Here is a 26,461-nt window from a genome sequence, read left to right on the forward strand (position 1 = left end):
CAGCAAGTGCCTTCCTAAGGTCTTAAATAACTGCAAACTTAAATAACTGCGGCTGTGAACGCAGCCAGACCAGCCAACCCTGCATGGTCGCTGGGCTTTGGGCTTCCCAAAGCCATTCACATTTGAGCAGAGGGATGGACACCAGCTCTGTGCTGCCAGGGCTGGGCACACTGGTGGGCTCTGGCTGGTGCCATGGCCTTCCCCTGCCTGTCCCAGCAACACTGGCCTGCCACATCGGGGCGGCTCTGGCTTTTGGGGCCCCGCACCTCTGATGAATCCTTGGGCATAAGGGCAGCAGCGTTTTGCTTGTGCGTACCAAGTGCTGCGGCCACAAATACGTGCCAAGGGGGTGCATTTTGCATCGGGGGAATTCATTTTTCTCTAGATGAGGGATCTTTTTAAAATTTTTTAATTTAGAAGAGGTTCTCTGGGAGTTTGTGTTTCATTCATTTGATGAGCTGCGGTGTCCTGGAACTTGCTGCTGGGCAGAAATTAACAACAGGCTGTGTGTGTGTACATTAAACCTCACAACTCCGACCTAAGCTTTACATCCCCATGTAAAAAAAAATCATTTTTTGTGCCCCCCAAAACCCCAACCGGTGACCATCTCCCAAACCACCCGGAGCCCTTCCCGCGGCCAGCAGGGCAAGGACGGGGCAGGGGGGTGAGCTGCGAGCCGGGCTCCCAGGCAGCATCCCGCCCTCGCTCCCGCCGCCCGGGCCGTGCCGTGTCGGGACGTGTCGGGACAGGCGGTGCCGGTCGGGAGACTCCGCGCGGGAGCGGGGAGGGGGGGTGCAGGGGGGAGGGGGGGGTGGTTGGAGCCGCCGGCTCCCGCGCGCAGCAGAGGCGCGGCGCGGGCGGGAGCCTCGTCCCGCGCTGGCGCGCGCCGCCCGCCCGCGCGCTGATTGGCCGTTGGCGCGGCCGGGGCTCCCCGGCGGGCCGCGCCTGATTGGTCGGATCGTACGAGCCGGGCTGGAGGGCGCCAGCGCGGGGCCGGGGCGCCTGGCGGGAGCGGCGGGCGGGCGGCACCGCGGGCAGGGCTGCGGGCACGGCTCCGCTCCGCGCCCATGGAGCCCGGCGTCCTCAGCCTGCGGGAGCTGCCGGCCGGCCGGCCGGGCCGGAGGGGCCGCGCGGAGCCCGAGGAGGCGCAGAAGGTGAGCGGGGAGCCTTGCTGGGGAGTGGGGGGGAAGGTGCCCCCCGGGGGAGCCAGGAGGGGAGCGGGGAAGGTGCCGCTCGCCGTGCTGGCAGCCACGGAGACGCGGTGCGGGAGGCTGGTGGCGGGCAGCAGCAGCTCCCGCGCTCCCCGCCGCTTCTTCGTGTGCTCCCCGCACGCAGGGGGGAGTTTGGGGTAAGGGAACGCGGGGCTGAGCCCCCTGCACCCCCCAAAAACCAGCCCAGGGATCAGAAGCTGGGGGCAAAGTGGCCCGTCTCCACTGCAGGGTAAGTGTGGTTTCTCCTCTGCCCAATGTGCAGTTGCAAGGATAGATCGCATGCCAACGCTACGGGAACCTCTATCCCAAGGGGTACCACGGCCTCCAAATTGACCCCAATTTGTCGCAGCGTCGTACCATACAGCTGGCTGCTGGTAACTGTAAAAGCAGGTACTCGTTACATCCCCCGGGTTATTCATAGGTGAGCGTGTGCAGAAATTGTACCAGGGCTCAGCACAAGATGCTTTCGGAAACCAAGTTCGTGCCCAGTCTGAGCGCTACCAGGCTGCTGCTAGTGAAAGGCAGCCGCAGTTCCTGCTAAAACTTCTCTGCTTTCCAGCTAGGCTGCACCTGATCAAATGATAGGTGGAATCACCTGTTGGAATGTCTGTATCTGCTGGTGATAGCTGAATTGTTCCAAATAAACAGCAAAACACGGGAAAGTTCTTACAGCAAGCTTACTTACAGTAACTTAATGTATCTATTTCAGGCAATATTCCATTTCAGAATTGGATCTACTGCAGTCCAAAATAGAGCAGTAACAGTACCCACCCTCAAAGTTAGCATGTTAGACTTTTAAAGCTCAACTCGGAACAAGTGTCCTGTTCGTAGGGTGGTAAGTAGAAGTAAGCAATAACGGGACTGTGAGAGCTGGATGTGCTCCCAGGGCAAAAAGGAGATGTGCTGCTTTCTGCGTGGACACTTCTGGAAGTCCTGCTCTGTGCCAGCTCCAGCATACTTCCTGCATCCTGCAAAGAAAACCAGCATGTCCTTCTGTCTTCTTCGACCCTTTAGACTTCATGAACTGTTTGCACTAACAGGCTAGAGTGAAGTAGGATCTCCTGTTGCTCAAAAACTGATCTCTCAGCTACAGGATACCACCGATGCTTTCCTGAATTAGTTCCTTTAGATTAGTTGTTGATCAAAGTGGGAGTTCTTGCAGCAAGAAAGGGGGGGTGAAATGACTAGCCCTCCTGTTAGACCCAAAGGTGAAAAAAGTTGGACTGCAGCTAGAGACTGGAGGGAGTTGAACTTCATTCAAGGAATGATAAAAATCAGCTTATGAATTAAGATTTTCCTTCCAGTCCTAGCTGTAGTCAAAGAATACTGTTATGGAGATCTTTCTTCGTTGTTTTGAGCAGCAGATAGTGCAGACACAAAGCTTGCTTCATTTACGCAGGAAGTTAACTTCATTTTAGCTTGATGTCTTGTGACGGTCCAAGCTCTGTTCCCAGCATGGCTTTCCACTGGGGACTTCTCAAGCAGAACACGGTGTCTTCTTGCCAAGCGTGATGTGACCAAAGTGTTCTTTCAGATTCAGTCCAGTTTGGTGATTTATGTTCTCGGGCAGTGCTGTCTTGTAATAACAGTCAGAATTTAAAAGTTTGACTGATTGACCTCAGCTTCTGTAATTCACAGCAATATCTCATACACACCGTCTCCAAGTACACTAGCATATAGACTATTTCACTGCTTCTGATAAAGGCAGAAGAACTGTGCTAAATATAGCTCTGAGTGCCAAGGCATGAGTCACTATGATTACCTCTGTAAGAGCAAATGAAATTGATTGTTGGACTGTTTTCTTTCCTGTTGTGCCTAAACAACATTTTGTTTTTAATAGGAAAACATATTTGATCGATCCAGGATGGCCCCAAAGACTCCCATTAAGAATGAACCAGTTGATTTATCAAAGCAGAAAGGCTGCACCCCGGAAAGAAATCCAATTACACCTGTTAAGCTCATTGACAGACCTCAGCCTGACCCCTGGACCCCCACTGCTAACCTGAAGATGCTTGTTAGTGCTGCTAGCCCCGACATGAGGGACAGGGAAAAGAAGAAAGAGCTCTTCAGACCTATAGAAAACAGTGAGCAGAACGACATATCTGATTCATTACAGGTGAGACTCAGAACAGTTACCTTATGTTCAGTCACAGCTCTGACCTTCCTTTGATTCTGCCTTGTTTTTCTTGCAAGTGGTCCTTTGCTCCGTGTAGGAAATTGCAGTATTTTAAATCATTCCCAAAGGCAGATGCTTATACAACACTAGCTGACCAGTATGAACTTCAAAGATGAAAATTGGCTGTCTTGGTGGTAATTGACTTGAGACCACTCAAGAGCCTGACGGTGAATTGATCTGAGAGGACAGTGAAGGAAGCAGAGCTTCAGGTGGGGAAACAGCACAGCTCCTGAAGCTGTTTTCCAAAAAAATTAGAAAGAAAATTGCCACACCACTTTTAAACAGACACCGTGCTTGTCTACTCTACTACCATTTCCAAAAGCAATCAGACTCTGGTGCAGGCATATTTTTCAAAATGCTGTTCTGTTAAAGTCACTTCCCATATTTTTGCTCCAGCCCCAAACTAACAGTTATGGACAACTCTTAGGAAGATTTGTACATGCCAGGACTCAAGTAGTGGTGGGGCTGATCTCTGTCCTTGCTTGAGGAAGTGCATCCATGGAGATGATGTTGAGTGATGATAAGGGTCATTAGTTTTCTTCCATCATTTTTTTTTCCCTCAATGACTTTAATCTCCTCGATAACTTCTTACAAAATATCCTTCACTGGGTATTTCAGTGAGAGGAAGATAGTTCTGGGGTGCTTCTTCTGAGAAACATCATTTGGTAGGTACAGGTCATGCTATAAATACAGATTTTACAGCATCTGTGGTGAATATAGTCTGGAGATCTCTCCAATTTAGTAAGTCACAGAGCAGCAAACAGTTCTGTGAAGATAATTCCTAACACAGCTTCAAATAAGTAGAAATAGTTGATGTTAAAAGTTAATCATATTACTGAGCCAAGCCAGTTATAACAGAAATGCTCACGGAAGTCAGGCAGCATTTTCAGGGTGGCTACTATAAAGAGTTCCCATGTTTTCTAGATAATAAAACTTACAATTAATAAGTTTCTGAACATAAACAGTAACTTAGAAGATATGTGGAAGTGTTGCTGTAAAAATGTATAAACATTAAAGCACATAAGGAATACTGCTAATTCTATACCATAGAAAACTCAAAGAATTCAATCAGAGCAGTAAAGTCACTTAATCAGCAAAGGACAACTAAGACCTCTTAAGCATGGAAATATGGGCTAGAACAGCTGTCACTACTCTCAACTTCTCTTTGCCAGACAGATTTTTTCCCTTTTTTGACATAGAATTAAAGTCCAAAAATTGCCAGTGCAAAAACATCAGTGCAAAAACACCTTGTTTTCTTCAACTTGTGTCATAGACATACTTCTTCACACGTTTTTGCCATCGTATCATTTTTGTTTGTTTGTTTTTTCTCCTGCAGGGGCTGAAAGACCGTCTTCAGACCAGCCTTAAGTTAAACAGCTTGACAAAGTTTGATGTTCAGAGGCTGGGTGGTGCCTTTTGTAGCCACTGTCCCCTCCCTATCCCAAGCAGCCCAGTTCCTTAAAGTTAGAGGGCCACTGTGAAGGGCAGTAAACTCCCTTGAAAGTGGTTCTGCAGGAACTCTGATGGTTTTTACATTTTCTGATTTATCAGATCAAGAGGTTTTTGAGGGAAAATTCCTCCTCCTGTCTCAAAAAGAAATTCTCCTTCCAAGTAGGATCTATCCATCTGCCGGTGTGGGTGTTTAGTCTTACTGGTTTGTTTCCTTATGCATAACCATTATTCCGTAAGCTTGCAGGTAAGAGTTTTTCAATAGAGGTCTCATGTGTTGACACTGGATTAAAAAGAGCTTGCAAGCAAAAGTGTGTGTCACCCAAGTGCCTGGAAGAAAGACCATGTTGTTTTCCTTATTAGAAAGTCTGAGCTTGAATATTGATGCCATCTGGAATACACCTTACTTGGCTATGCCTTGCCTCTAAAGCTCTGTACTGAAGGGTTAACTTTTTTTTTTTTTTTTTTTTAACAGTATGATATGGTAGATGACAGCACGGTTGATGAATTTGAAAAGCAGAGGCCCAGCAGAAAACAGAAAAGCTTAGGACTCTTGTGCCAAAAGTTTCTAGCTCGCTATCCAAGTTACCCATTGTCAACAGAAAAAACTACTATTTCTCTGGATGAAGTGGCTTCAATTCTTGGTATGTATAACTGCAAAAACTGATCACCTGGGATAACCCCATAAAATGGCCTTCAAAACATCAGTCCTATTACCGAGTGTATTTCAAAGTTTGCCTTTCCTTGGGTCTGGAGGATCTTCCAATTATGCTAATCAAGAGCAAGAAATGACTAATAATGCCTAATATGTCTTGATAATGCTACCATTTTGAAATCTGCTTTCTGACAGTGCTTTCTACTAAACAGATAAATCCTTCAGCTGTCTACCAACGCTGTTGCTTTCTTAATTTTTTCAATTTGCTGAAGACTAAAAGAGTTATGAGTTACAAGCTCTCCTAAGGGAGGACTAAAGCAACAAATTACGTCAAAATGGAACATTTAGGGAAACAATTGCCATCTAGTAGGTATAGGAAATGAGCTGGGTTTACTTCATGAATTAGTAATACGCCTGACATTATATCTTCCATGATCTCATGGTTCATTAAGGTTATCTTAGTTTTAAATGCTATCTTGTGAAGGGAGGCTACAAGGAGTTCTTAAAACGTAGAATGAGAAAATGTGTTCAGGTGGTGAGAATGTATGAGCCTATTTGTTGGCTCTGTTGTCAACTTTGGTCTTTTTATTTTTTTTAAACTATCTGAAAGAAGTAATAAAACCTGAGAGAGAGGACTCAGATCACAGCACTAACAAAAGGATCCAGGTCCATGGAGAGGAAAGGCTTTATGGAATTGGACTTAAACTAAATAAACATTTATATTTAGAACGTTATGTAACAGAAAAGAATGAACAAAGATGAAATATGTCCTTTTGGGGAAGAAGGAGAACAGAAGTGTAATGTTCTCTGAAACTCTGGTGAGAAAGTCCATTCCCGTGCTTTGGTAATGGGAAGTGAAAATAGAAGAGGATTCAGATCAAGTAAATAGTTGAACAATTCCTTTAAAAAGTAATATTTTTCTGTTAAGTGGGGCTGTTATTCCTTTGTATGTTTGCATGTATACTATTACCCCATCCTTGTGTAGCTAATCATGAGTAGTGCATTGTCCTGTGTTGGGAGTGGCATTACCTTGCTTTCCTAAAGAATAGAAGTCTTGCTTTAAAGCTGAGTACTGAGGATCTTACCTCCAAGAAAGCGATTTCTTTTTTTCTTCTTCTCGATTTGATTTTCACTTCCTTGCTTGTGTGCATCCACTTGCTTCAGCGACCACAGAATCATTCACTGCTGATAGTGCTGCTGCAACTGCATAGGTCTGTGTTCACTGGAAAGCTGGCTGTGGTAAGGCCACGAAGAGGACTGTGCTGCTGGTGTCTGATGGACACCAGAATATGTGTAGCAGTGTTTTTATGGAGTATCTTTTCACTCTGAAATCTCTGTGCACTTGGAAACACTCATGCATTGTTTATCCTAATGTGCATTTGAAGCTGGTAAGTGTTATCCATATTCCCCAGCTGGTTAAACAGATGCATCAAGGCCTTGCGTTCTGCAGGGAAGTCTTTCAAAACTTTCCCATTTGGCCAGCGCTTGTTCTGCTCAACTGATGTTAATAGTGATGGGATTTCAGGTGTAGATGCTGATACTAGCATATTTTGTCATATGTAACACGGGTTAGTGTGTTAGGAAACATAGCTGTGCTTCAAACAGAGCTGGAAAGAAGTACCCGGGACAGTGAGCAGTTAGCCTGTTCCTGTTCAACCCCCAACCTTGCTCATACTGGTCAGGCTGAACCCTAGCTGGCCATACTTTGTCAATTTTCCCAGACCTAGGTGGCACTGAGGGCTTGTTTCTGCTGCAGGAGTAAGATTTTTTTATCTGCCCTGTGTTAGTGCCAGGCTCAGCGCCTTTCCTGCCCTCACTTTTATGCACATGCTTGGAGACAGGTACATGCCTGAGCTCTGGAAAGAAGGGCCAGAGTGCTCTGAAAATCTGAGGGCAGTGTGAATAGATGTGAGTGAGGATGAGCAAACTGCTGCTGGTTCTGAACACAGCATAGATGTTATAAGCCGAAGTCACGGCGAGGCTAGCAGCTAAGTGGTAGAGCACATCATACCATGGGGTTAGTCATACATAAGTCAGCTTTAATCATGCAGGTTGGGATGGATTTAATGTAATGTGTCCAGGAAAACACTGAAAGACACGTTATGAGTGTATATTGAACAGCCTGCGTTCAGCTGCTGCTAAAGAGCACGTTAAACTGGGCAAGCATCGATGTCTCTTATTTTTCTCACTTACAACAGGAGTTGAGCGGAGACGAATTTATGACATAGTGAACGTCCTGGAGTCCTTGCACCTGGTCAGCCGCGTGGCCAAGAACCAGTACTGCTGGCACGGCCGGCACAACCTCAGTCAAACTCTGAAAACGCTTCAGGAGGCAGGAGAGCTGCAGTATGGAGAGCTAATGACCTTCCAGCACAAGGAGCAGGACTTCGAGTATAAGCTTGGAGAGCGGAAAAAGGAAACTGTTCCCGATTCTCAAGACAGACCGTTACTTGACTTTTCAGAACCAGATTGCACCTCCGGTAAGATAATAATGTGTGTGATGTGCTATATAGGCACGGGTCTCTTCCTCCAGTTCACTGGGTGACATTCTCCCTTGCTTTGTTTTTAAATTAGATAGTAAAAAAATAGACAGTTTGCAAAACGGTGCTGAAATCACTGTAGAGGTCACAGAACTAGCTGTCATATGCCTAGCAGTGGTGTCAGGACAGATTTTCCTTCTCCCCTCTGGACTGGCAGGAACTTCTGCCAGATGCTCCAGTTCTTCCCTGCCCATACCTGGCACTAAATGCTTTGTCGTGACTGAAGGTGACATGTTCCCTACTATTTACGTGCTGGCCGTATAATTTATAGCATTTAAGTCCACTGAAGCTACAAAACTGTAGTGACACTGTGTAACATAACAGAATTAGCTTTGGAGTCAGACTTTGTCAAGGCTGTTTCTCTGTAACCTCTAATTTTTACTGTCTTTTGAGGGGAGACTTCGGTCTACATTACTCGGTTATTTGCTGCCTTTCAAAAGCTTTCTGCTTCCCAACAAGAAAATGCTGTAGTCCTTTTATGTGTGAGAAACCTACTTACTAGTTTTCTGTCAGTGTTGGATGATATATGCTAAGAGGCTTGGCTGTTGTTTGTAACGCAGCATCTGCGAACAGCAGAAAGGACAAGTCGTTGCGGATAATGAGCCAAAAGTTTGTCATGCTGTTCCTTGTCTCCAAGACCAAGATAGTCACTCTGGATATTGCAGCAAAGATATTGATTGAAGAAACCCAGGATACAGTGGACCACAGCAAATTCAAAAGTAAGCTGGCTTTTAAAATACAAATCAGTCAGTGAGAAAAGAAAATGGGGGCATTGAACTGACACCAGTAGACAGCAGCAAGAGCAGGTCTGGGATCTTTGCTGAAATGTGGGCTTGGTCTCTTAATCAGAAATGCTAGATACTGTAAATAGATACTGGGGGAAGGGAGGGAGAGTCAATTTGACAATTATCTCCAAGTTTTAGCTTGGGGATAATTAGAATGAAGACAAATCAGGTCTCTAACTTGATTTTTTTTTTTTTTTATACTTTATCCTTGCTTCCTTTTTCTTTCTGAATGATGTTTTAGAACTTACTGAAATGAAATGCATTCTTTAATGGAATTGATGTTTCCTCTGCAGATGTGTTACTCCTCACTCTGGAAATCTTTCATAGCTGGATAGCACAGTTTGTTCTCAATGGGATCTGGTACTTAGATCCCTTGGATAACTTGGAAAAACTCAGCATTAATAAATAATTTCGAACTTGTAAAAAAAAAAAAAAAAAAAAAGTACTAGCACTTAAGTTTTAGAATTCTACCCCAGATGCCTGAGGGATGTAAGAACTTCGACTAAATAATGGATTTGGGTACCTTATGAAGCTCAAACATGTTATTTATCGGAGTCACAGCTTTTTCCTAAGAGTTTTTCACTTTTAAGACTGTAAATACAAGTCCTCTTGTGATCAGCTGTGCGCATCCATGAGCCTCTTGCCCCTGTGCATGTCTTTTCCCTTTATGGAGGCTGCTGCCTTTTCTGGTGATGTAATCCCCCCTGTAATCCCTCCCTTACCATTTCCATCAAAATGAGGTAGGCTGGCTTAAACTTGACTAGCTAAACTGGATGAGCAGCTAAGATAAGAAGCAGTGACAAACAGGTGGAAGTGGGAGCTGGCATGGCAGCCTTTATAGGAGGTAGCTCAAGTCCATCCCAATTTGATTTTACCGCCTCTTCTGTGAGAGCTGTGGTGATATTCTGGAATGAAATTACTACATACATGTGTACTGTGTGCATTGTAAGTGTGACTGTAATATTTCTGTCCTTTCCTGTTAGCAAAGGTACGAAGGCTGTATGATATCGCCAATGTTCTTACCAGCTTGTGCTTGATAAAGAAAGTTCACGTCACAGAGGAACGGGGGCGCAAGCCGGCTTTCAAGTGGATTGGGCCCGTGGAATTCCCTGGAAAGATTGGTAAATAGCGAAGCTTATAGCCCTTTTCTTTTTCATTTGACATTCCCTTCCAAATTATAAAAGGTTGTTTTCTGTGTGTAAAGAGTGATCTGGCATTCGTTGTCCACCCTGTGGTTTTTAACTGCTTGCCAGCTCAAAATTTGCCCATGTTGGACTTAGTGCTCGAAGGCTGTTGAGGGATATTGAACGTCTTGCTGGTATTCTTACATTGCCTTACCTAATTATGAATAATTGTAAGAACTGTAGAGCAATGGTTACCTCTTATGGCAAAGTTCGGTAATGTGGCAAAAGCCTAGATAGTGATCTGTGTTCCTTGAGGGACTTGTACAAAACTGTATTCTTTCAGATGAGCCAAGAGGGCATAATGGAACATCTGATCCTCTGCCAGGGGAGCAGAGAGGCGCCTGTGCCCCGTACCAGATCTGTGCTACTGGAAAGCAAAGGTTTACACGTCACGCATCGTTTAATGGCACGCAGCCTTGTGAAGGGACCAAAAGGAAGGTCAGTTCTGAGCCCAGCAGCCCACGCCAGGAGAGGCAAGGTAACTACTAAGGAAGCATGTTTTCTTATATCCTGCTGGATCTACCCAAATGTGGGCCCACCAGTTTAAGGCTCTCATCTGGGTGAAACAGCCTAATAAAATACATGAAGTACCCTAGGGAGGTGCCAATAGTTCCGCTGCCCAGGTGATGAGACTTGTGTTCTGGATCTTCCAGGCAAGTGCATAAAGTTAGATGAGATGAATCTGGGTGACACTGCCTTGAATCAGCAGTTTATTTTCTGGTAAACATTTCCGTTCTTCACTAACTGCAACTTTTGTGTGGTTTCTTCTGTTGAAATTTGGTATAGATAAAGAAGGATTCTTTAGACACAAAAGCTTGCTTTATGTTATGCTTCGTAATATAGTGGAATCTTCTATAACTATCTAATGGAAAGCTCGTAAAAATGGTAAAGCAATTACAGGGCCTTTCACAGTTCCCTGTTAAAGGAAATGATGATGTCAAGCACTCCTCCAGTGGGACTGAGAATTGTGAGTACTTTGCAGGTTCTGACTCCAGGTGACTAGTGGATATTATAAAAATGTACCAGGGAATTAAAATTAGATCAGTTATTTTATATGGCCGGTATCAAAATATGCTTGGTAAAGCTACTTGTTACTAACTGAGTGCTCCTTTGTTCTTTCAGCCTGCATTGTGAATTCAGATGAGTATTGCTCAAAAATGATAAATCTAGCAACTGTCTGTAGGCAGAAAATAGAGGAAGATACTAGGTAAGTCAGTTTTACAAACTTCTGTCTAGATACAGCTTGGTGCTTGTCATGTTTAGTTAGATTCCATTAATGGCACCAAGATAGTAATAATGAGACCCTAGCAATTTTCAGTTTTAATTCTAATACATCTCACTATGGTTTGTTTGTTTGTTTTTGGTGTGTTTTTTGTTTGTTTTTCAAGAGTCATTCTAACATGGGAAAAGTCTTAATGTAGAATGAAGCAAATTTATAAACTGATGTACCTCAAACTTGTTTGTTTATTTGTTTCTTTGCTGTTCCGTCAAACCATAAAACAACTTCATTGCTCTGATAATTAAAAGCTTTCTTCATGAACTTATTTGTGGCCAGTTTATACCTAGATGTATTTTTGCCGCTGTCCTTTAGCTTCAGCAGTTGTTCTTTGTCTCAGGTGTGTTTATATAGGGCATTCCTGCCTCATTTGACCTGTTATTTAGGTAGGCTGAGCAAATCACAATTCCGTGGAAGACTTCTTTGTCATATTAGTTTTCTCTATACCTGTGCTAATTTGAATTCATCTGTGGGTGCCAGGCATATCTCCCTTTTGACCTTTTCTTTTCCTGTCAAGTGCAACTGAAAGCATTATTGTTCTGCCAAGAAATTGAGGAGTCTGCTTCTGTATAACCTGATATAATAATAATTAAAAAAGACACTAAAAGACACTCCTTGTAAACGGTGTAAAATAAGTGGAGCTTTCTGGTGAATTTTCCACATTTACTCTTAAGAATGTACCTAGTTGCTTTTCAGGATAATACATGGGTTTACTTTTGTACTAAATGTTTTTTCTTTTTGCTTTGTTTTAGGACCAAAGTTTGTGCCACAGAAACGGTACTAAATTCAGCAAGGAACCCAAGTATAGCATCACCTCTCTCCCTTCTTACGGTTCCTGGGGACTCTGATTTTTGTGTTAACCCTTTGCCTCAGGCAGTTTTCCCTGTGGTTCAGGCAGATGTGCCAGGTGTCTTGCTGCCAAATGGAGTCAGCAACCAAACTCTACAACCCTCCGCTGCAGCAGCCTCCAAAACAGAAAATGGAAAACCGACTCTGCTCCCCAGCCAGCCCTTCCTGTGTTTTCCCTCATCATCCCTTTTTATGTTGTGCGGTGGTCTTCAGGAAAACCTCTTGAGGGAGAACTTGCCTGCAGCAGGAGACGTAGGAAACAGGAGTGCAGAGGAGAAGGCCTCACCCATGGAAGCTCAGGGTGCTGGCCCTCCAGCTGGCTGCCAGAAACGCAGCTCCCATGAGTGCATGTCGCCCTCTGCGCCTGTAGAGGATGAAGAGCCAGCTGCTAAAAAGCAGACCATGGAACAGGGTGATGGCCCTCTCTCACTTGTAGTACCTAAGGTAAAGAAGTTAATTATATTATCACTTACACTTCCAGTTAGTGAGGAAGGACTTTGCCCAAGACAACATGTTTATAAGTGAAAATTCACTGCACCGCTCTTGTTACAGATAAAAGTGCTACTTCCCCCGTGCTAATACAATTATATGGGTGCTGTGTCAGCAAGTACAGGCATTAATTGGGAGAAATTTTCACACTCAGAGGGGAAAATGGATTGTGATTGCTTTGCATGCTGAAAGGATGATCAGCTGTTCTTGGGAATCAATGCCTTGATCCTTGTCTTCAGGCTGGCAGAAGGGACAAAATCAATATGTCTATTACTGTTCATCTTCCCCTGTTTGCTTCAGCTTTCCCAGACAGCAGCAGCATTGCTTGCTCCACTGAGCTACAGAAAACGTGACTAATCCTTTCCCCTTACTCTCTCTCCATCCTGAATCCCTCTCTCACCCAGTGCTGCCCACAGCAGAATGGTGAGAGAGGAGATCATGGTGAAGGTGAAGTGTGTCTCAGTTCTTCTAGTTACTGAAAACAGGTATCAGGCTCAAGGTTGTCAGTGCTTGAATATATGCCATCTGAAACAGATGGTTTTCCTTATCAATAGAAAGAAATGAATCCCCAAGCCTCAGGTACTTCTTAACTACTGTCTCCAAGTACTGAAAGTGAACTGCAGCCCTGGGCACAGGAGTCAGGCATCACTAAAATTGCTCTTGAAACCCTCAGACAAAATCTTTAATGCAGTAACTGGGTAATCAGCTTTGCCCTGCTCTTGTACACAAGAACACATTTTATTCTTTAGCTGAGGAAGGTGTATGAGAGACATCATTTTGTATTTCAGTTTGGATGCCTCATTACCTCTATTTTTCCTTAGAAGCCTTCTGAGTTGCACAAGGCAGATTCTACCCCAGGGAGCAGCTGTGCATCTGCTGTACATCTAGAAGCTTTTCATCTTGACCTCTCAAGTCCTGCTGCTCCAGAGACTGAAGACAAAAAGTCTATGAGCCCTTTACATTCTCAGGAGCAAGAAAAATGGCCTAAGAATAAAGACCCCGACGAACCTTCTCCAGGAAAAGAGCACCCCTCTAAAGAAAATGCCAATCAACCTTTTCTGCCGCAGTATCTTTATGTTCAGCCTACTGCTGGTAAGGACAGGCATGAGATCTAGAGGTACTCAGCCCTCTCTATCTGTTCACTTAGCTGTTCAAACAGGGAGACCTACAGATAGGTCAGTAAGTCTATAGTTGGCACAAAAAGCGTCAGTGGTTTTCTGTGGCAGTTTAATAGCTCTGAATTCTCTTGACTCCGTATGAACTGTTGCTTCTCTGAAAGTGCAGGCTTTTTTTTTTTTTTTTTTTTTTTTGAGGTACCCTGACATTACTAGAGATAAATAATGTGGATTTTCTATGCTTGAATTATATGGGGGGGAAAAAAAAGCCTATCTGGCATTCAAAACTGGGGGCAGCTGGAAGACTAGATTTGGCAGAAAGGCAGCCAGAATAGTGCAAAAGCATTCCTCTAAGGGGTCATCTGTGAATTTCATACTTTCTTGTCATGTGCATCAGAGGGATAATCCCACACAGACTGAGGCACTGAGAGTGTTCATGGACACATTGGGGTTGGGCAGGAAGCAGCTGAAAATACTAAAAACACAGAATTTCATGTCCATCTTTTTTTGTGACTGTGCTTGTGTGGCATGGAAGACTATCCTGTGGGAACAGCATATGTGTGTGGCAGATTTTCATGATTACTGCATTGTTATTTGATTCCTTTGTCACAGAATGGGGTCTGCGGGACTTCAGTTATGTGGAGAAGTTTATAGAATAGAGACCTCAGTTAGAAAATCTTGATCTTGGGAGTTTTGGAAGGTCAAATAATTCAAAACAATATTTCAGCTTTTCTAAGGAAAATGAGCATCTTTGGGGTATATCTTTGTGGAATTTTTCCATTTGCATTTTTTTTGTTAAAACCCAGTGTATATACTTTTGTACAGCATAGAATGTGATTCCTGTTAGTGAAGAGTTTCTTTAGCCAAGGTGTTACTTGTAACTTGAGTTAGAAGCAGAAAACAGCAAGGGTGTAGTTGGTACTTAATATGAAGAAAGCAAATAGATGCAGAGATAGTGAACAGGCAGCAGGGGGGGACATGGAGGTAGGTAGGAAAAGGGGGGTTGACCGAACAGCCAGTTTTTTCTTCCTGAGCAGCCTCTTTCTTTCTTTTTTCACCCTTCTTTCCTGTTCTAGATGAAGTTATAATAGCTTAATTCCATATTTGTTAACTGTACTAATGCCTTGCTGTTTCTCTTTGGTTTAGGACTAAGCAATTTTAATTTCCTCTTCTCGCCAAACCAAGCTCCCGGTGCCATTGGGCTGGCTGCAGGCCAGTTACCTTCTCTGAGCATCCCCTGTGTCATGGTGCCATCAGCAGCCTTGGCTTCCTTCCCTCTCGTCTGTTCTCCTGCGATCCCCAGCCCTCTTTCTCCGGTTCCTGATGGCTCCTTCTCAGCTGCTGCCCCCATGAATATCAGCATGTCTGGCCTGGCATCGACAGCACCCGTTCTCATTGGCACCACGGCAATGGTTACTCCAAATGCTCCCCCCTCTGTGGATCCCCAGCAAGCAGCTCACCCCACTGTGCACCTGAGTCCTGTGCTGGCCAGGTCCTGCAGTACTGTTAAACTGGACTCCCCTGTGTGCATGGGGCATCCAGTGACCCTCCTGAAACTGCAGCAGGTAAGACCAAAAGGTGGTTGAATAACAGTGAAGCAGCAGCTCCAGCTCACCAGCACTGAAGGCAACTCGTGCTGCAGGCTGGTGCCTGTGTGTCAGAGCAGCAGGTTGGCAGGCTGGGACCTGGTGTTTTTCACGTGATGTACACATCCACCTGCACTGGTTGGAGGGCAGTGAGTTTTAAAAAATTTACAAGAACTTTGTAAGATAAAAAGTCTGGCACAAATAGGGGTAAAAAATGAGTTGCTGGTTGTTTTCCCAGAGGTCTGAGTGAGTATTTTTTCCAGTTTGAGACTGTTATTGTAAGTGTATCATGCAGGAGGTATAAGAAACACATTGTAGGAGGATTGTTTGTCATATTTCAGGAGTCAGCTGGCTAGAACCAGGTGGTAGTGTGCTGGGGATCCTCACCCCAGTTCTAATCACTGCTCACCAAGGAATGGAAACTTAATGCCAGCATCAGATCAGAATTGGGGGAAAACACCAATTTTTGTGGATTTTGTTGTATCATTTTTATAATGACAGTTTTAAAAATCTACTGTGGTAATAGACTTTTTAAGTAAATAAATGAGAAATTCAAAAATGAAGGACTCAACTAACTGAGGTACAGTGATGACATAAAGCAGTCATGTCATGCTGTTACCTGGGTCTTCACAACTACTGGCAGTGACATTTTGGCACTGCTTTAGCTTAAATTTGATCTGTGATGTGTTTTCCTATTTTCTAATGCAGAGACAAATCGAAGTTCTGGAAGCTTTATGACAGTTATTTTATGTTTATTTTATTTAGAGTTTACAAAAAGTTTGTAATGGAGTCAATCTGATTACAGATACCAACGTTAAAGGTAACAGAAGAGTGGCACTTAAAACAGAATTGGCCTGGGTTTAGAAAATTAATTTTAGATCTGTTTTGATGCTAGCAAATAACAAAAGTGAGTAAAACAATAAGGAGGAAAAAGAGCCATTTAAGCTAGAGGCCAAGATTGGCATAAGAATGAATGAGTATGAACTAGCTGTGAATACATTTAAGTTGGAAATGAGATAGAGGCTTTCAGCTTCACAGAAGTGATGTACTGGCAGACAACCCCAGAACAAAAAGCAGGGGCAAAGACCATAGCCTTTCATGTGGAGCTTCTGAAAGGATTGTGTGACGTGGTTTCCTATAGTAGCTGGGTACAGGGCTGCATGTCTACAAGCTCTCTCCTCTTCGCATGCTTGCATGTAGGCTTTGATAATTACTGAATTACTTCTTGTTTTGTTTCACAAATAGCCTTCGTCAACTCCTGTCACTCCCAAGAGCATTCGTCCTGCACGTCATGAGACATTTTTCAAAACTCCTGGAAGTCTTGGAGATCCTGGTGCATGGAAAAAAGGTGAAGGCAGCCAGACCAGAAATGCCAGCTCTGTGCAGAGGCGACTAGAAATCTCTAGTAGCAGCAGTGACTAACCCCAGACATTGCAAAGGGTGGGCAGATTGTCCTAGGACACTGTATCCATTACAAGAGAACAAGCTCTTATCTGACAAGAGGGGCATGTTAAAAATGTCATCCCTTTTGGCATGCTTCCCCATCATCTTTTCACCCAATTCTGTTAACCTTCTTCCCAAATCATCCTTGGTAGTGAAAACCTTTTACTTAATTGTTCCTCAGTACTGATTTGAATTCAGATGCTATGCTTCACACAGCCTTGTGGGCATCAAATTGTATTTGTGGTTTTAATTTGGAAAACTCTCTGTTGCTGTGAGGAGATGCAAACAGATTTCCTTGGAGTCCCCATGGGTTCTTTGTTCATGGTTTTAAGTGAGACGTCTAGCACTTATCTGGGGTAAGCGTTGTTTGTTTTTTTTTACATATACTCTACTTACCCTGAGTAAATCTGCGGTGAAATTGATAAACTTCTACAGTTGCAAGAGCAACTGCATCCTTAGTTCCAATCTGTCAAACCCTGCCTCCGCAGTACAGCCTCTTGCTATTTATTTTGTACGTTAGAGTGGGAGCTTCAGAATAACAGATTTTCTCAGGGTAGGATTACTTGAATGTCAGTTGATTGTTGTACAATTTGCCCAGCACTTGTGGTTAGGAAAACCTAATAATAACACATGATTGAATGTATACATGTGAAAAATATTAAGACCAAAATAACTGTGAATGTTAACGTTTTTATAGTTATGTTAACGAACTGCGGTGTTCCTTGGGTTTCTTTCTCCTAATCTGAGCAAAAAGTACAAGGTAGATATAAAGAATACAGAACCTGATTCCTTAAATCGGTTGGACAAATTAATTTGAGAACGCCAAGCCACTGGGAGGGCAGTGCTAAGATTTCATCTACCATTAAATATATGTTCTAGTCTTTATGACTGAGGAACACTTGTAAGTCATTAACCACACGATTAGGTTCAGTTTAACCTGAGTCTACTTACGTCTCCTAAGTGCCTACTTAAGTCGATTTTAAGTAAACCCTTAAGGGGTATAGACTGAAGTGCCTAGCTGTTCACTTACAGGAATTTTGTCACTAGTTAATAGTGTGTTTGAGTGTACTTGGAAGACAAGGGAGATCTTACATTTTTGGCACATACCTATCAAAACCATAAAAAGAAGCTGAAAATGAATGGGAGCCATAAATTTTTGGAAGTGGGAGAAAACTATCCATCCTCCTTATGAGAAGATAAGGAGGAAGAAAAGGGCATGTATAACACTTAACATTCAGGGTCCTCACATAATGGATGGTGCTATTAATAATATAGGACATAAGAGTTAATGCTCTTATGCTTTGGTATGTTTTCACTGGTGTAGCAGATGCCATTAAATTTGTGCAGTTTCCTCTTTGGAAGACAAAGTGTTGCTGTTGACATCATGTTACTCCAGGTTTTCAGCAAACACAGGGCCAACATTGTCAGCTCTTCTCTGATGAGCAGTAACTTTGCATTGAATGGTACTGGTTTTCCAAGGGTAAATACACTGTGTGATGTGCTACTTGGTTGGTTAAGGGAGGCTAGGGCTGGTTTGGGGGGCTGGGGAGTTGGTAAGGACTTTTATTTTTATAATGAAATGTTATTAAAATGGAATTTAAGAAAGAATTTTAGTGAAACCGGGAGTTGAATAATGTGGCCTTATCTTAGAACAGACCAGTAACAGTCTTATAAGGAGAGCTGGTTAGCCCTCATTGAAAGAAACTCTGTACAGCAGAATTATCATAGGAAATTTCAGGGGTGGTAAGGAGAAATATTCAGACTGCTAAATTTTAGGTTTATTATTATTATTATTATTATTATTACACTACAGTTGTGAAAGTTTACAATTTTTGCTTCTGAATTATTTCTTCCTATACGCCAATTTAAATTAATTTCATTTTGAAAAAGGAACGTGTAACTGGCACAGTGGTGCCACTGCATTTCTGCTAACATACATTTGTTGCCATTCTGTCTGGAAACAGGCTGCTGGGGTTCTGGGTGACATGATGGATATCGATTCTCCAAACCTTGTTTTTTCTCTTCACCTCTAGTATGGTGCAAACTTTTAATGAAATGGCAGCTGGGAGCTGAGAGGAGGATTTGGCATAAGTATTCACTCTCTGCTCCAGTTGAAGCATCATCACAAAAATTGCCTCCTTGTGTCAGTTATGTTACTCTGAGTCATAACTAACCTAACTATACTTGAAAATGCAGGAGCTGAAAATGTATCTTCAGTTTCCAATTTCTGCTTCCACTTCTGAGTTTCCGTAAATACGGCCTGGAATTGAGGATTAACTCCCTCACAATCAAAGCTGTTTGATGGGTTGCTGTTGTGAAAGCTGATATGGGTTTGGGAGAAGAAGGGGATTTTACATGATATTCTATTTTTGTCAATGCAAAATTCTCACTGGAGTAGGTTGAAAGGAGTTGATGGAGCAGCACGACTGAAGCTTTTGGGTGATGTTGGGAGCAGTGCTACTTGCAGCACCTGAGCTGCTGCGCTAGACTGGCAAAGCAGAAGGGTGGGTTGTCATGAGGGAATGAGTTTACATTTCCCATCTTTATCTTCACTGAAAGCTGAAAATGTAAATTAAACTAGTAACAATTCACCAGCAAAGTAGCTTTGGAAAAGCAGAATTTGTATTTGCACTGACAAAAAGTGCATGCCCATGATGTTCTGCAGGGTTTATAAAACCTTTTGGTTTCAAGACAGTTGTTAAGGAGGGTGAGCGTGTAACTTATACTTGAATCTACCTGCCACGTTTACATTTCTGATTATCTTTTGTAAATTGGTGCTATTTCTGTATTTAAAAAGCTGTATTTTTAATGTAAAGCTGCTTCCAGTTTGTATCTTTGCACTGCTAGTTTAATATAGATATTAATTTTATTGCTGCCTGTAACTGTCCTGCTCTTCCTGCTCTCTTGCGATCTTTCTAGCTGTTTTCCTATAGCTTTACTCAATCACACTGAGTTGAATTTTTTCATACTATCTTTTAGCAAAATATTAAACTTTTACAGAATAAAATGGAACTAAAAACAAGGCTGAGGTTGTGATGTCACTGTGGAGAACATCCTTTAAAATAAATGTCTGTCTACCATGCATTCAAATTAGCAGTTACTGTGGAATCTGAACAGCAAATAAGTAACCCTACCTGCTTTTACATTCAGCTTGTATGCTTAGCACAGAAAAGAATCCCCTTTAAGCTATTGCAAGTACAAGGACCCCTGCAAAATAAGCTAACTACCAAAGTCCTGGAGGTGGCTAGGAGAAAGGCCCTGGCCCAAAACTGTGCAAAGTGACCCCAAGCTCTGCTTCTATAACATGGGAGAGATTTCAGTGCCAGGATATCGTAATTCAGAAGCTGTAACAGGTTGTCTAAATGTGTGCCTGGGGCTTGTCACCCACATGCCTTCTGGCATGAAAGCCTCGCTTCTATGCAATGTAAAGGTCAGGAATAACGGCAGTAAGCCACGTTTCTCAGCAGGTTGAAGTTTTTTTGCAAGCATTTTCTCAGAGGTGTCTAGCAAAAGCATTGTTCATGTTGTAGATGTGATACCAGGGCACTCCTGAACTCATTGTCATGGGAGAACACCTGTAAACTTTGCTTTGGTTCAGACTTCAGTTTCTTGTCTGAAGAAACAATGAAATGTAGTTATCTATTTCTCACCCTATATAAGATTTTCAGCAGTGATGAAGGTGGGCACTGTTCCTAGTGGTAACAGTACAGCGGATACCTGGGACCACACAGGACCTGACATTTAAGTGGCCGATCATTCACCTGGTCACCCCAGAACCCCTTTTTTCCTGTGTCTGGGAGTTTCCCAGAAGCAGGAGGGCCTGGCACTGGGCTGTGGGTAGGGGCATGAGCCTGGGCACTGTTCACCAGGGATCCTGCCCCACCACCAGCACCCTGGGGCTGCCCAGGGCACCACTGCCATCCCTCGGCCCCAGGTCTCCACAGGATGGCAGCAATGCCTGCCTGACTGCGGGGCCTCAGGCACTGAGGAGCAAGGCAGGCCCTGACGCAGGCCCATTGTCCCATGGGTGAAAGCTGTGGTCTGCTTGTGCATGCTCATGGACCACAAACTGCTTTTAAAAAAACAAAAAAGAGTTTAGCTCGTGGGGCTGCATGAGCTGAGGTGGCTGGGGACAGGGCTGCTGTGTTAAGTTTGTGGCCTACAGTCTGCAAAGGCCTGCGTAGGCACATGGCAGAGGGAAGACAGGGCCACGCTCACCCGTGGCCTCTCTGTCAAGTCCACGACATGAAAAAGCTGAACAGGGACCGGGTATCATAGTCCTCTGTACCGTGTCACATGCACCTGGGCCCTCCTGAGCTCTGCAGGCTTTGATATTTGTGAACACTGTGGTATCTGTTCAGCATCCTTTCCTTTAAATCTGTTGGAATTTAATCTCCACCATGCACACAAGACACAGCTTGACCCAAAACTAAATTTGTGCCTGTTAAAATCACTGGCGGTTTCACTGCTGATTTCAGCAAGTCCCTCACTGCCCTGTTCCCTCTGTATTTAAAGAGATGTGAGTTAACATCCTGCATCACCAAGAAATGGCTTCAAGATGCCTGAGTTATGACTGGCTGAGTTCCTCAAGAGTCATTTCTAAAATGAAAACTCAGCAGCTCACTCGATATTGTTTGTTTTATTTTTGACCTGTGACTTCACCAATATTAACTTTTCCCTTTCCACTGACAGGAAAGATTGTAATTTTAATAAGATTATGGTATGAGGAGTGCTAACAAACCCTAACCCAGCTCCAGCTTCTCTAGCAGTGCCATGGCTGCAGTTTTCTTGGGAAAGAGCAGCGCTGTAGCTTCGAGTAGTTCCCGTCTTCATTGGCGTGCTTTTAATACTCCCTTCTGAAGTAAAGAATAATTAGAGGGGAACATTAAACACCCTCTGATTTAGTTCTCTATAAAAAGGGAAAATTAAAAGTGGTGGCACTGCGGAAGTCTTACTGCTCCACAGCCTGGGCTGGGCAGCCAGGACCAGCTGGGAGACAGAAATAATCCCATGGTGCTGGAAGGTGTTAAACGCTGCCAGCAAACACGGCTTTGATCTCGGGCAGCCATAAACCCCTGCGAAGCCCCAGGGCCTAACCACTCCTCATTTGGGTAATGTGGGAGAGGTAACTGAGCATCCTGATGGAGTAGGAGACCCAGAGCAATAAAACCCACCCACTAGGCACTGTGCCGCATGGGAAGGATCTAACAAAGGCAGGTCCTGAGGAAAATTACAGAGGTTACCCTGGGGCTGATTTCCAAGACAGGGGTTACACCAGAGACCTCTTGCAAGTGTGTGTGCTGTGGCATTTGGGGGCAGAAAGCCACAGGGAAGTCTGCAAAGCAGCTGTGTGCCAGCTAGGCAGAGAGAGTGAGTGGGGCTTCACTGTGCTGACCGTAATCCTCTGAGAAGATCCCTCTGGCCTCAAGAATTATCATCCAGATTCTTTCCAAATTCATTGACTGCAACAGAAACGTGATGAAAATTTAGTCTATTTTTCAAGGGCTTTCTCCAAGACCTCCTGAGGGGTTGAATCGTGTTCTCATGGTATCAGTCAGCACCAGCTCAGGCTCCAAAAGCCTCGGGCCTTCCCCTGCTCCCCTAGGAGGGCACAACTCTGCTGGTGAGTGGGCAAAAGCCTGCCTTGCCTCTTGGCAAAATGCTGTGATGTCCAAATCTGATACTGCAGGACCTCCCAGGGAAAGTCAGGGCCAGCAGGATCTGCCACAGTCAGAGCTTGGGACTCCTCCATTCTCCAGATAAACAAAGTTCTTATTTTCATCCTGCAGGAGAATGCGAGATGCCAGACTTTATGCCTTTCCCTCATCTCTGGCTGGGTATTTCTCACCCTGGATGGGTCAGCAGTTTAATTTAATAGATGGTATTCCACATTTGGGTGGGAGGGGAGCACAAAACTTTTTTTTTTCAGAAGTTGCTTTCTAATTTCAAAAATGATGGCTGCAAACCCACAGTTTACAGACTTACCCTCTAGATGCAATGTGTTAGTAGAAACCCTGTAGGAGAATCAGACCCATCTGCAATACATGTGAAATACTGCAACATGGTACAGACTTGCAACACCAGCTGAAATAGTTAAATTTGGAATAGGTTTTAATATTTCAGGAGGAAACTGGAAAATATTTAAAGACTAGAATAAAAGATAAAGGAATAAAGATTTTACTGCACAGCATTAAATTGTCTAGAAGGAACCACCTCCCTTATTTTGCTAGTCTGTTCGTTAATGCTGATACAGTTCCTGTATCTCACTAATAGGCAACCAATATGTGATTTAATAACCCTACACCCCTTTACAATCTCAATTAACTGCTAACAACTAGTTTGTGCTGAAAGCATCCTTGTGTGCCTGAAAAGCACAGGCAATTTAATGAACATAACAAAGATCCTGAACCTCTGGTCAGAGTGAATGTAAGAGGAGATAAATGAGGCTAATTTTCTTCCCAAGTAAGTGCAAGTTCTGTGGTTTTATGTAAGTGTCTTTTTCCTCCTATTCCCAGAACTGTAACATTACTGGGGCCTGTGATATTGCTCCCACCTTGCACAGCCCTGAGGGGGGAGCTGCCAAGGGGCGAGATAAAACAAACCACTGTTCCCTGACCTACACTATGGGTTCCTGTTGTTGCTGCAGCCACACTGAAACTGGGACCTTTGGAAGATGTTGAAAAATGTCTCTGCAGACATTTTAGGCCTAAGTGTCAAACACTTCTCCTGGCTCCTTATATTAGTGCAATGCCAGTGGCTCCAGTGGACTTGCTCTTGATTTATGTTGGCTTGAAGGGGAGGAGGATCTGTCTCCTGATTCTGAGCTTATTTCTGCTCATCATCTACTATGTGACCTTGAGCAAATCAGTCTTTGACTTCTCTAAAAGCAGAACGATTATAATCAGCCAGGAACACCACGTTGCCTCACAAGCCCTAGCTTGTGGAGGTGATATGGAGGGGGAAAGGGAGGAGAGACGTGAGGCTGGAGAGAGGACATGGGCAGCCTTGTTGAGCAGGCTTTAAGAAACAGGCAGACAAGCACATTCACTGATTTGAAAATGATTTAGAGCTTTTCTGCTCAGCCTTGGTTGGGTCCTCACATTATTAGAGGCTGTCCCTAAGGACATGTCAAAGCCTGCTAGCCTGGTGGAGCATCAAAACCTGCCCTTGTGCTACCACAGTACAAGCCTGATGGTCTTGGACTGACCTTCTCTTGCTGTCTGACCATTACGTGCTATTGATTTTTAATTTAAGACTCCTCTCCACATGTGTGAGGCTGAAATCACATAGATTGGAGCCCATTATGTCTACAAGACATTCACAAAAATACTTCAAAATGCATTAGATAAAAAATTATTTCAAAAGGCTGAGGGAGCAAAAGCTTTTTCAGTCTTCCCAGCACATACAATTAAAGAGGAAAGAACATTTCAGATGCAGTCAGGGAATATATTTTACTATAATCAGATAACTACGCGGTGCCCTGCCAGAGCAACTACGGCTGGGCTCCAGGAGTCTCTGCAGAGAATAAAAGGATTCGCTCAGGCGCCAGCCTCCCTCCTCCCCCAGAAGTCTCCCCAGATATTTCTTCAAGCTAGTACAAGCTGCAAAGTCTTGCATGATCCTAGTGAGTTGTTATCTCTGGGAGAAACCAGAGGGCAGAAAGAAAGTACCAGCCTGTCAGCATTTGTATAGCAAAGTCCCTGCCACTTACTATGCTAGGCAAACATGACTGTAGCCTCCCTTTGACTTTCTCAGGATGGGGCTAGTTTAATTACGGAGAGCAAAACAAATCCCAGAGGTTCATAAACCTTTTAAGTCTGTCAAAGCCCAGGAAATCTTGGTCTGGGTTATAATTTTGCGTACAAAAATGAGATTTCTGTAGTTCCATGCAAAAACAGGTCATACTTATTTCCCCTTTTTAATTTTCAAGGAGGAATTCTTCATGGCAAAATTAAAAGGAAAAAGCAGAGACAAAGTAACAAGAAGCAGAAGTTGGTCCTTGAGATCTCTCTGCGTGTGGAGGTATGGGGCTGCACTCAGGCCCATTAAAATAGTGTTGGAATCAGTCAACAGGGGGCAGCTGATTAGCAAAAATAGACCTCTCCAAGCCCTACAACAACAAACAAACAAAAAGCTATTTTAGCATTTTCAGCACAACAGATAGGAAGTTAAAATGATGGAATGGATTAAAGCAGACAGAAAGGCTGGTCCAGCCCCCGATGGTGCACACTGATGCATCTGCAATAACTGCAGCAGAGCTGTGAGGTTTCGTGCAAGACACAGACCCCAATCCGTCTACATTTTGAGGCACACTGACAGTGCTTGCACAGCTCTTGGCACTACACTGCTCCCAAGGTCATCTGGGGAGAAGAGACTCTTGGTTTTCTATCTCCAGAAACATGATACCATTTTGTAAGGTGTAGGCAGTTCGGAACAGACCAGGCCAAGTCATGTGTCTTCCACCTAACGTGGTGCAGCCTGTCCTCTGCCTTTAGCTCTGCAAACTGTCTCTATTTAGCACTGTTGTCTTTTCTCAGCACCAGCTCCTACCTCTTAAACCATCTTCTATCAGGGCAAAGGAAGCAGAATGTCTTTCTTAGAGGAGGTTCTTTCCTAGAGGAGATCCACAACTCAGATTCTTCTGCCTTTGCTCCTGCTACATGCAACTCAGGGTGCCTGCTTCTCTGACGTGCCTGACAGCACGGCACTGTCCCTCCTTGCTCAGAGCTGTTGGGAAGTCTCTCTGGCTCAAAGCACTCACTTGCAGCCTTGGCTCCTCTCTGGCACCCAGCTGGCACAGGGCTCAGAGGCTCAGCACCACTGCAGGGTGAGGCTGCAGCAGGGCATCACTGTATCCCTGACCTTTCTGGCACAGAATCCCAGAATCATTAAGGTTGGAAAAGACCTCCAAGATCATCTGGTCCAACCATCCCCCTACCACCAATGTCACCCACAAAACCATGTCCCTAAGCACCATGTCCAACCTTTCCTTGAGCACCCCCAGGGACAGTGACGCCACCAGCTCCCTGGGCAACTCGTTCCAAAGCCTCATCACTCTTCCTGAGAAGAAATATCTCCTAATTTCTCCTAATTTCAAAACTTTTCCTAATTGGTGAAATTTAGAGGAGACAGCTACTCACTTTCTTGTTTCTGATCCAGCTATAAATGATGGATACTGGGTAGTATGCAAACTGCTGTGTTACTGGTTTGTGGTATCTGGGAGGGAGGCGAAGGGTCAGCCCAGATTGTACCTTGCGTTCAGCCCAGAAATTGGGTAATGGGCTCAAGACTTATGTGCAATGAATTGACAAGCAGGAAGGCAATGTCAAGTCCAGTGACTCAGTAAATCTTGATTTGCTAGAATAAAACACAGGGCTAAAGAGTTTGGGGCTATTCCAGATGGTGGCTTTCAGGGCTACCCATTAAACCCTCAGTGAAGCTCCTTTCATAGCTGCTCCCCAGCTGTGATGCAGCCCAGGTGGGGCCAGTGGCAAAGCCACAGCTGAAAAGCAGCTCCCAAGGGAGAGGAAGGGCAGGCCCTGGCTTTTAGCTTTTTTTCTTGCTCTTATCAACAAAGGAGCCGGCCTGTGAGTCAGGCAGCTAAGCTCCTCAGCTTAGCCAACGAGATGTCTGGAAGGGGATGGATGCTCTCAGGGCCCTGACAGCTTGATTTGCTATTGGGGAAGGGACGAAGGCAATAACT

The 26,461-nt window shown here is 44.2% G+C and overlaps 1 protein-coding gene across 1 annotated transcript; it reads left to right on the forward strand.

The window, feature by feature from the left end:
• Positions 1-1,053: 1,053 nt before the first annotated feature.
• On the forward strand, positions 1,054-19,696 carry E2F7 (E2F transcription factor 7). The gene is made up of 12 exons (XM_082784506.1): positions 1,054-1,154; positions 3,052-3,327; positions 5,312-5,480; positions 7,690-7,971; positions 8,592-8,750; positions 9,800-9,937; positions 10,284-10,478; positions 11,123-11,207; positions 12,029-12,569; positions 13,436-13,706; positions 14,876-15,294; positions 16,561-19,696. The coding sequence occupies exons 1-12, from the start codon at positions 1,068-1,070 to the stop codon at positions 16,735-16,737; spliced, it is 2,799 nt and encodes a 932-aa protein (XP_082640632.1). The 5' UTR covers positions 1,054-1,067; the 3' UTR covers positions 16,738-19,696.
• The last annotated feature ends 6,765 nt before the right edge of the window (positions 19,697-26,461 follow it).

This window comes from Aythya marila (assembly GCF_965140915.1).
Source record: "Aythya marila genome assembly, chromosome: 1".
Classification (NCBI taxonomy): domain Eukaryota; kingdom Metazoa; phylum Chordata; class Aves; order Anseriformes; family Anatidae; genus Aythya; species Aythya marila.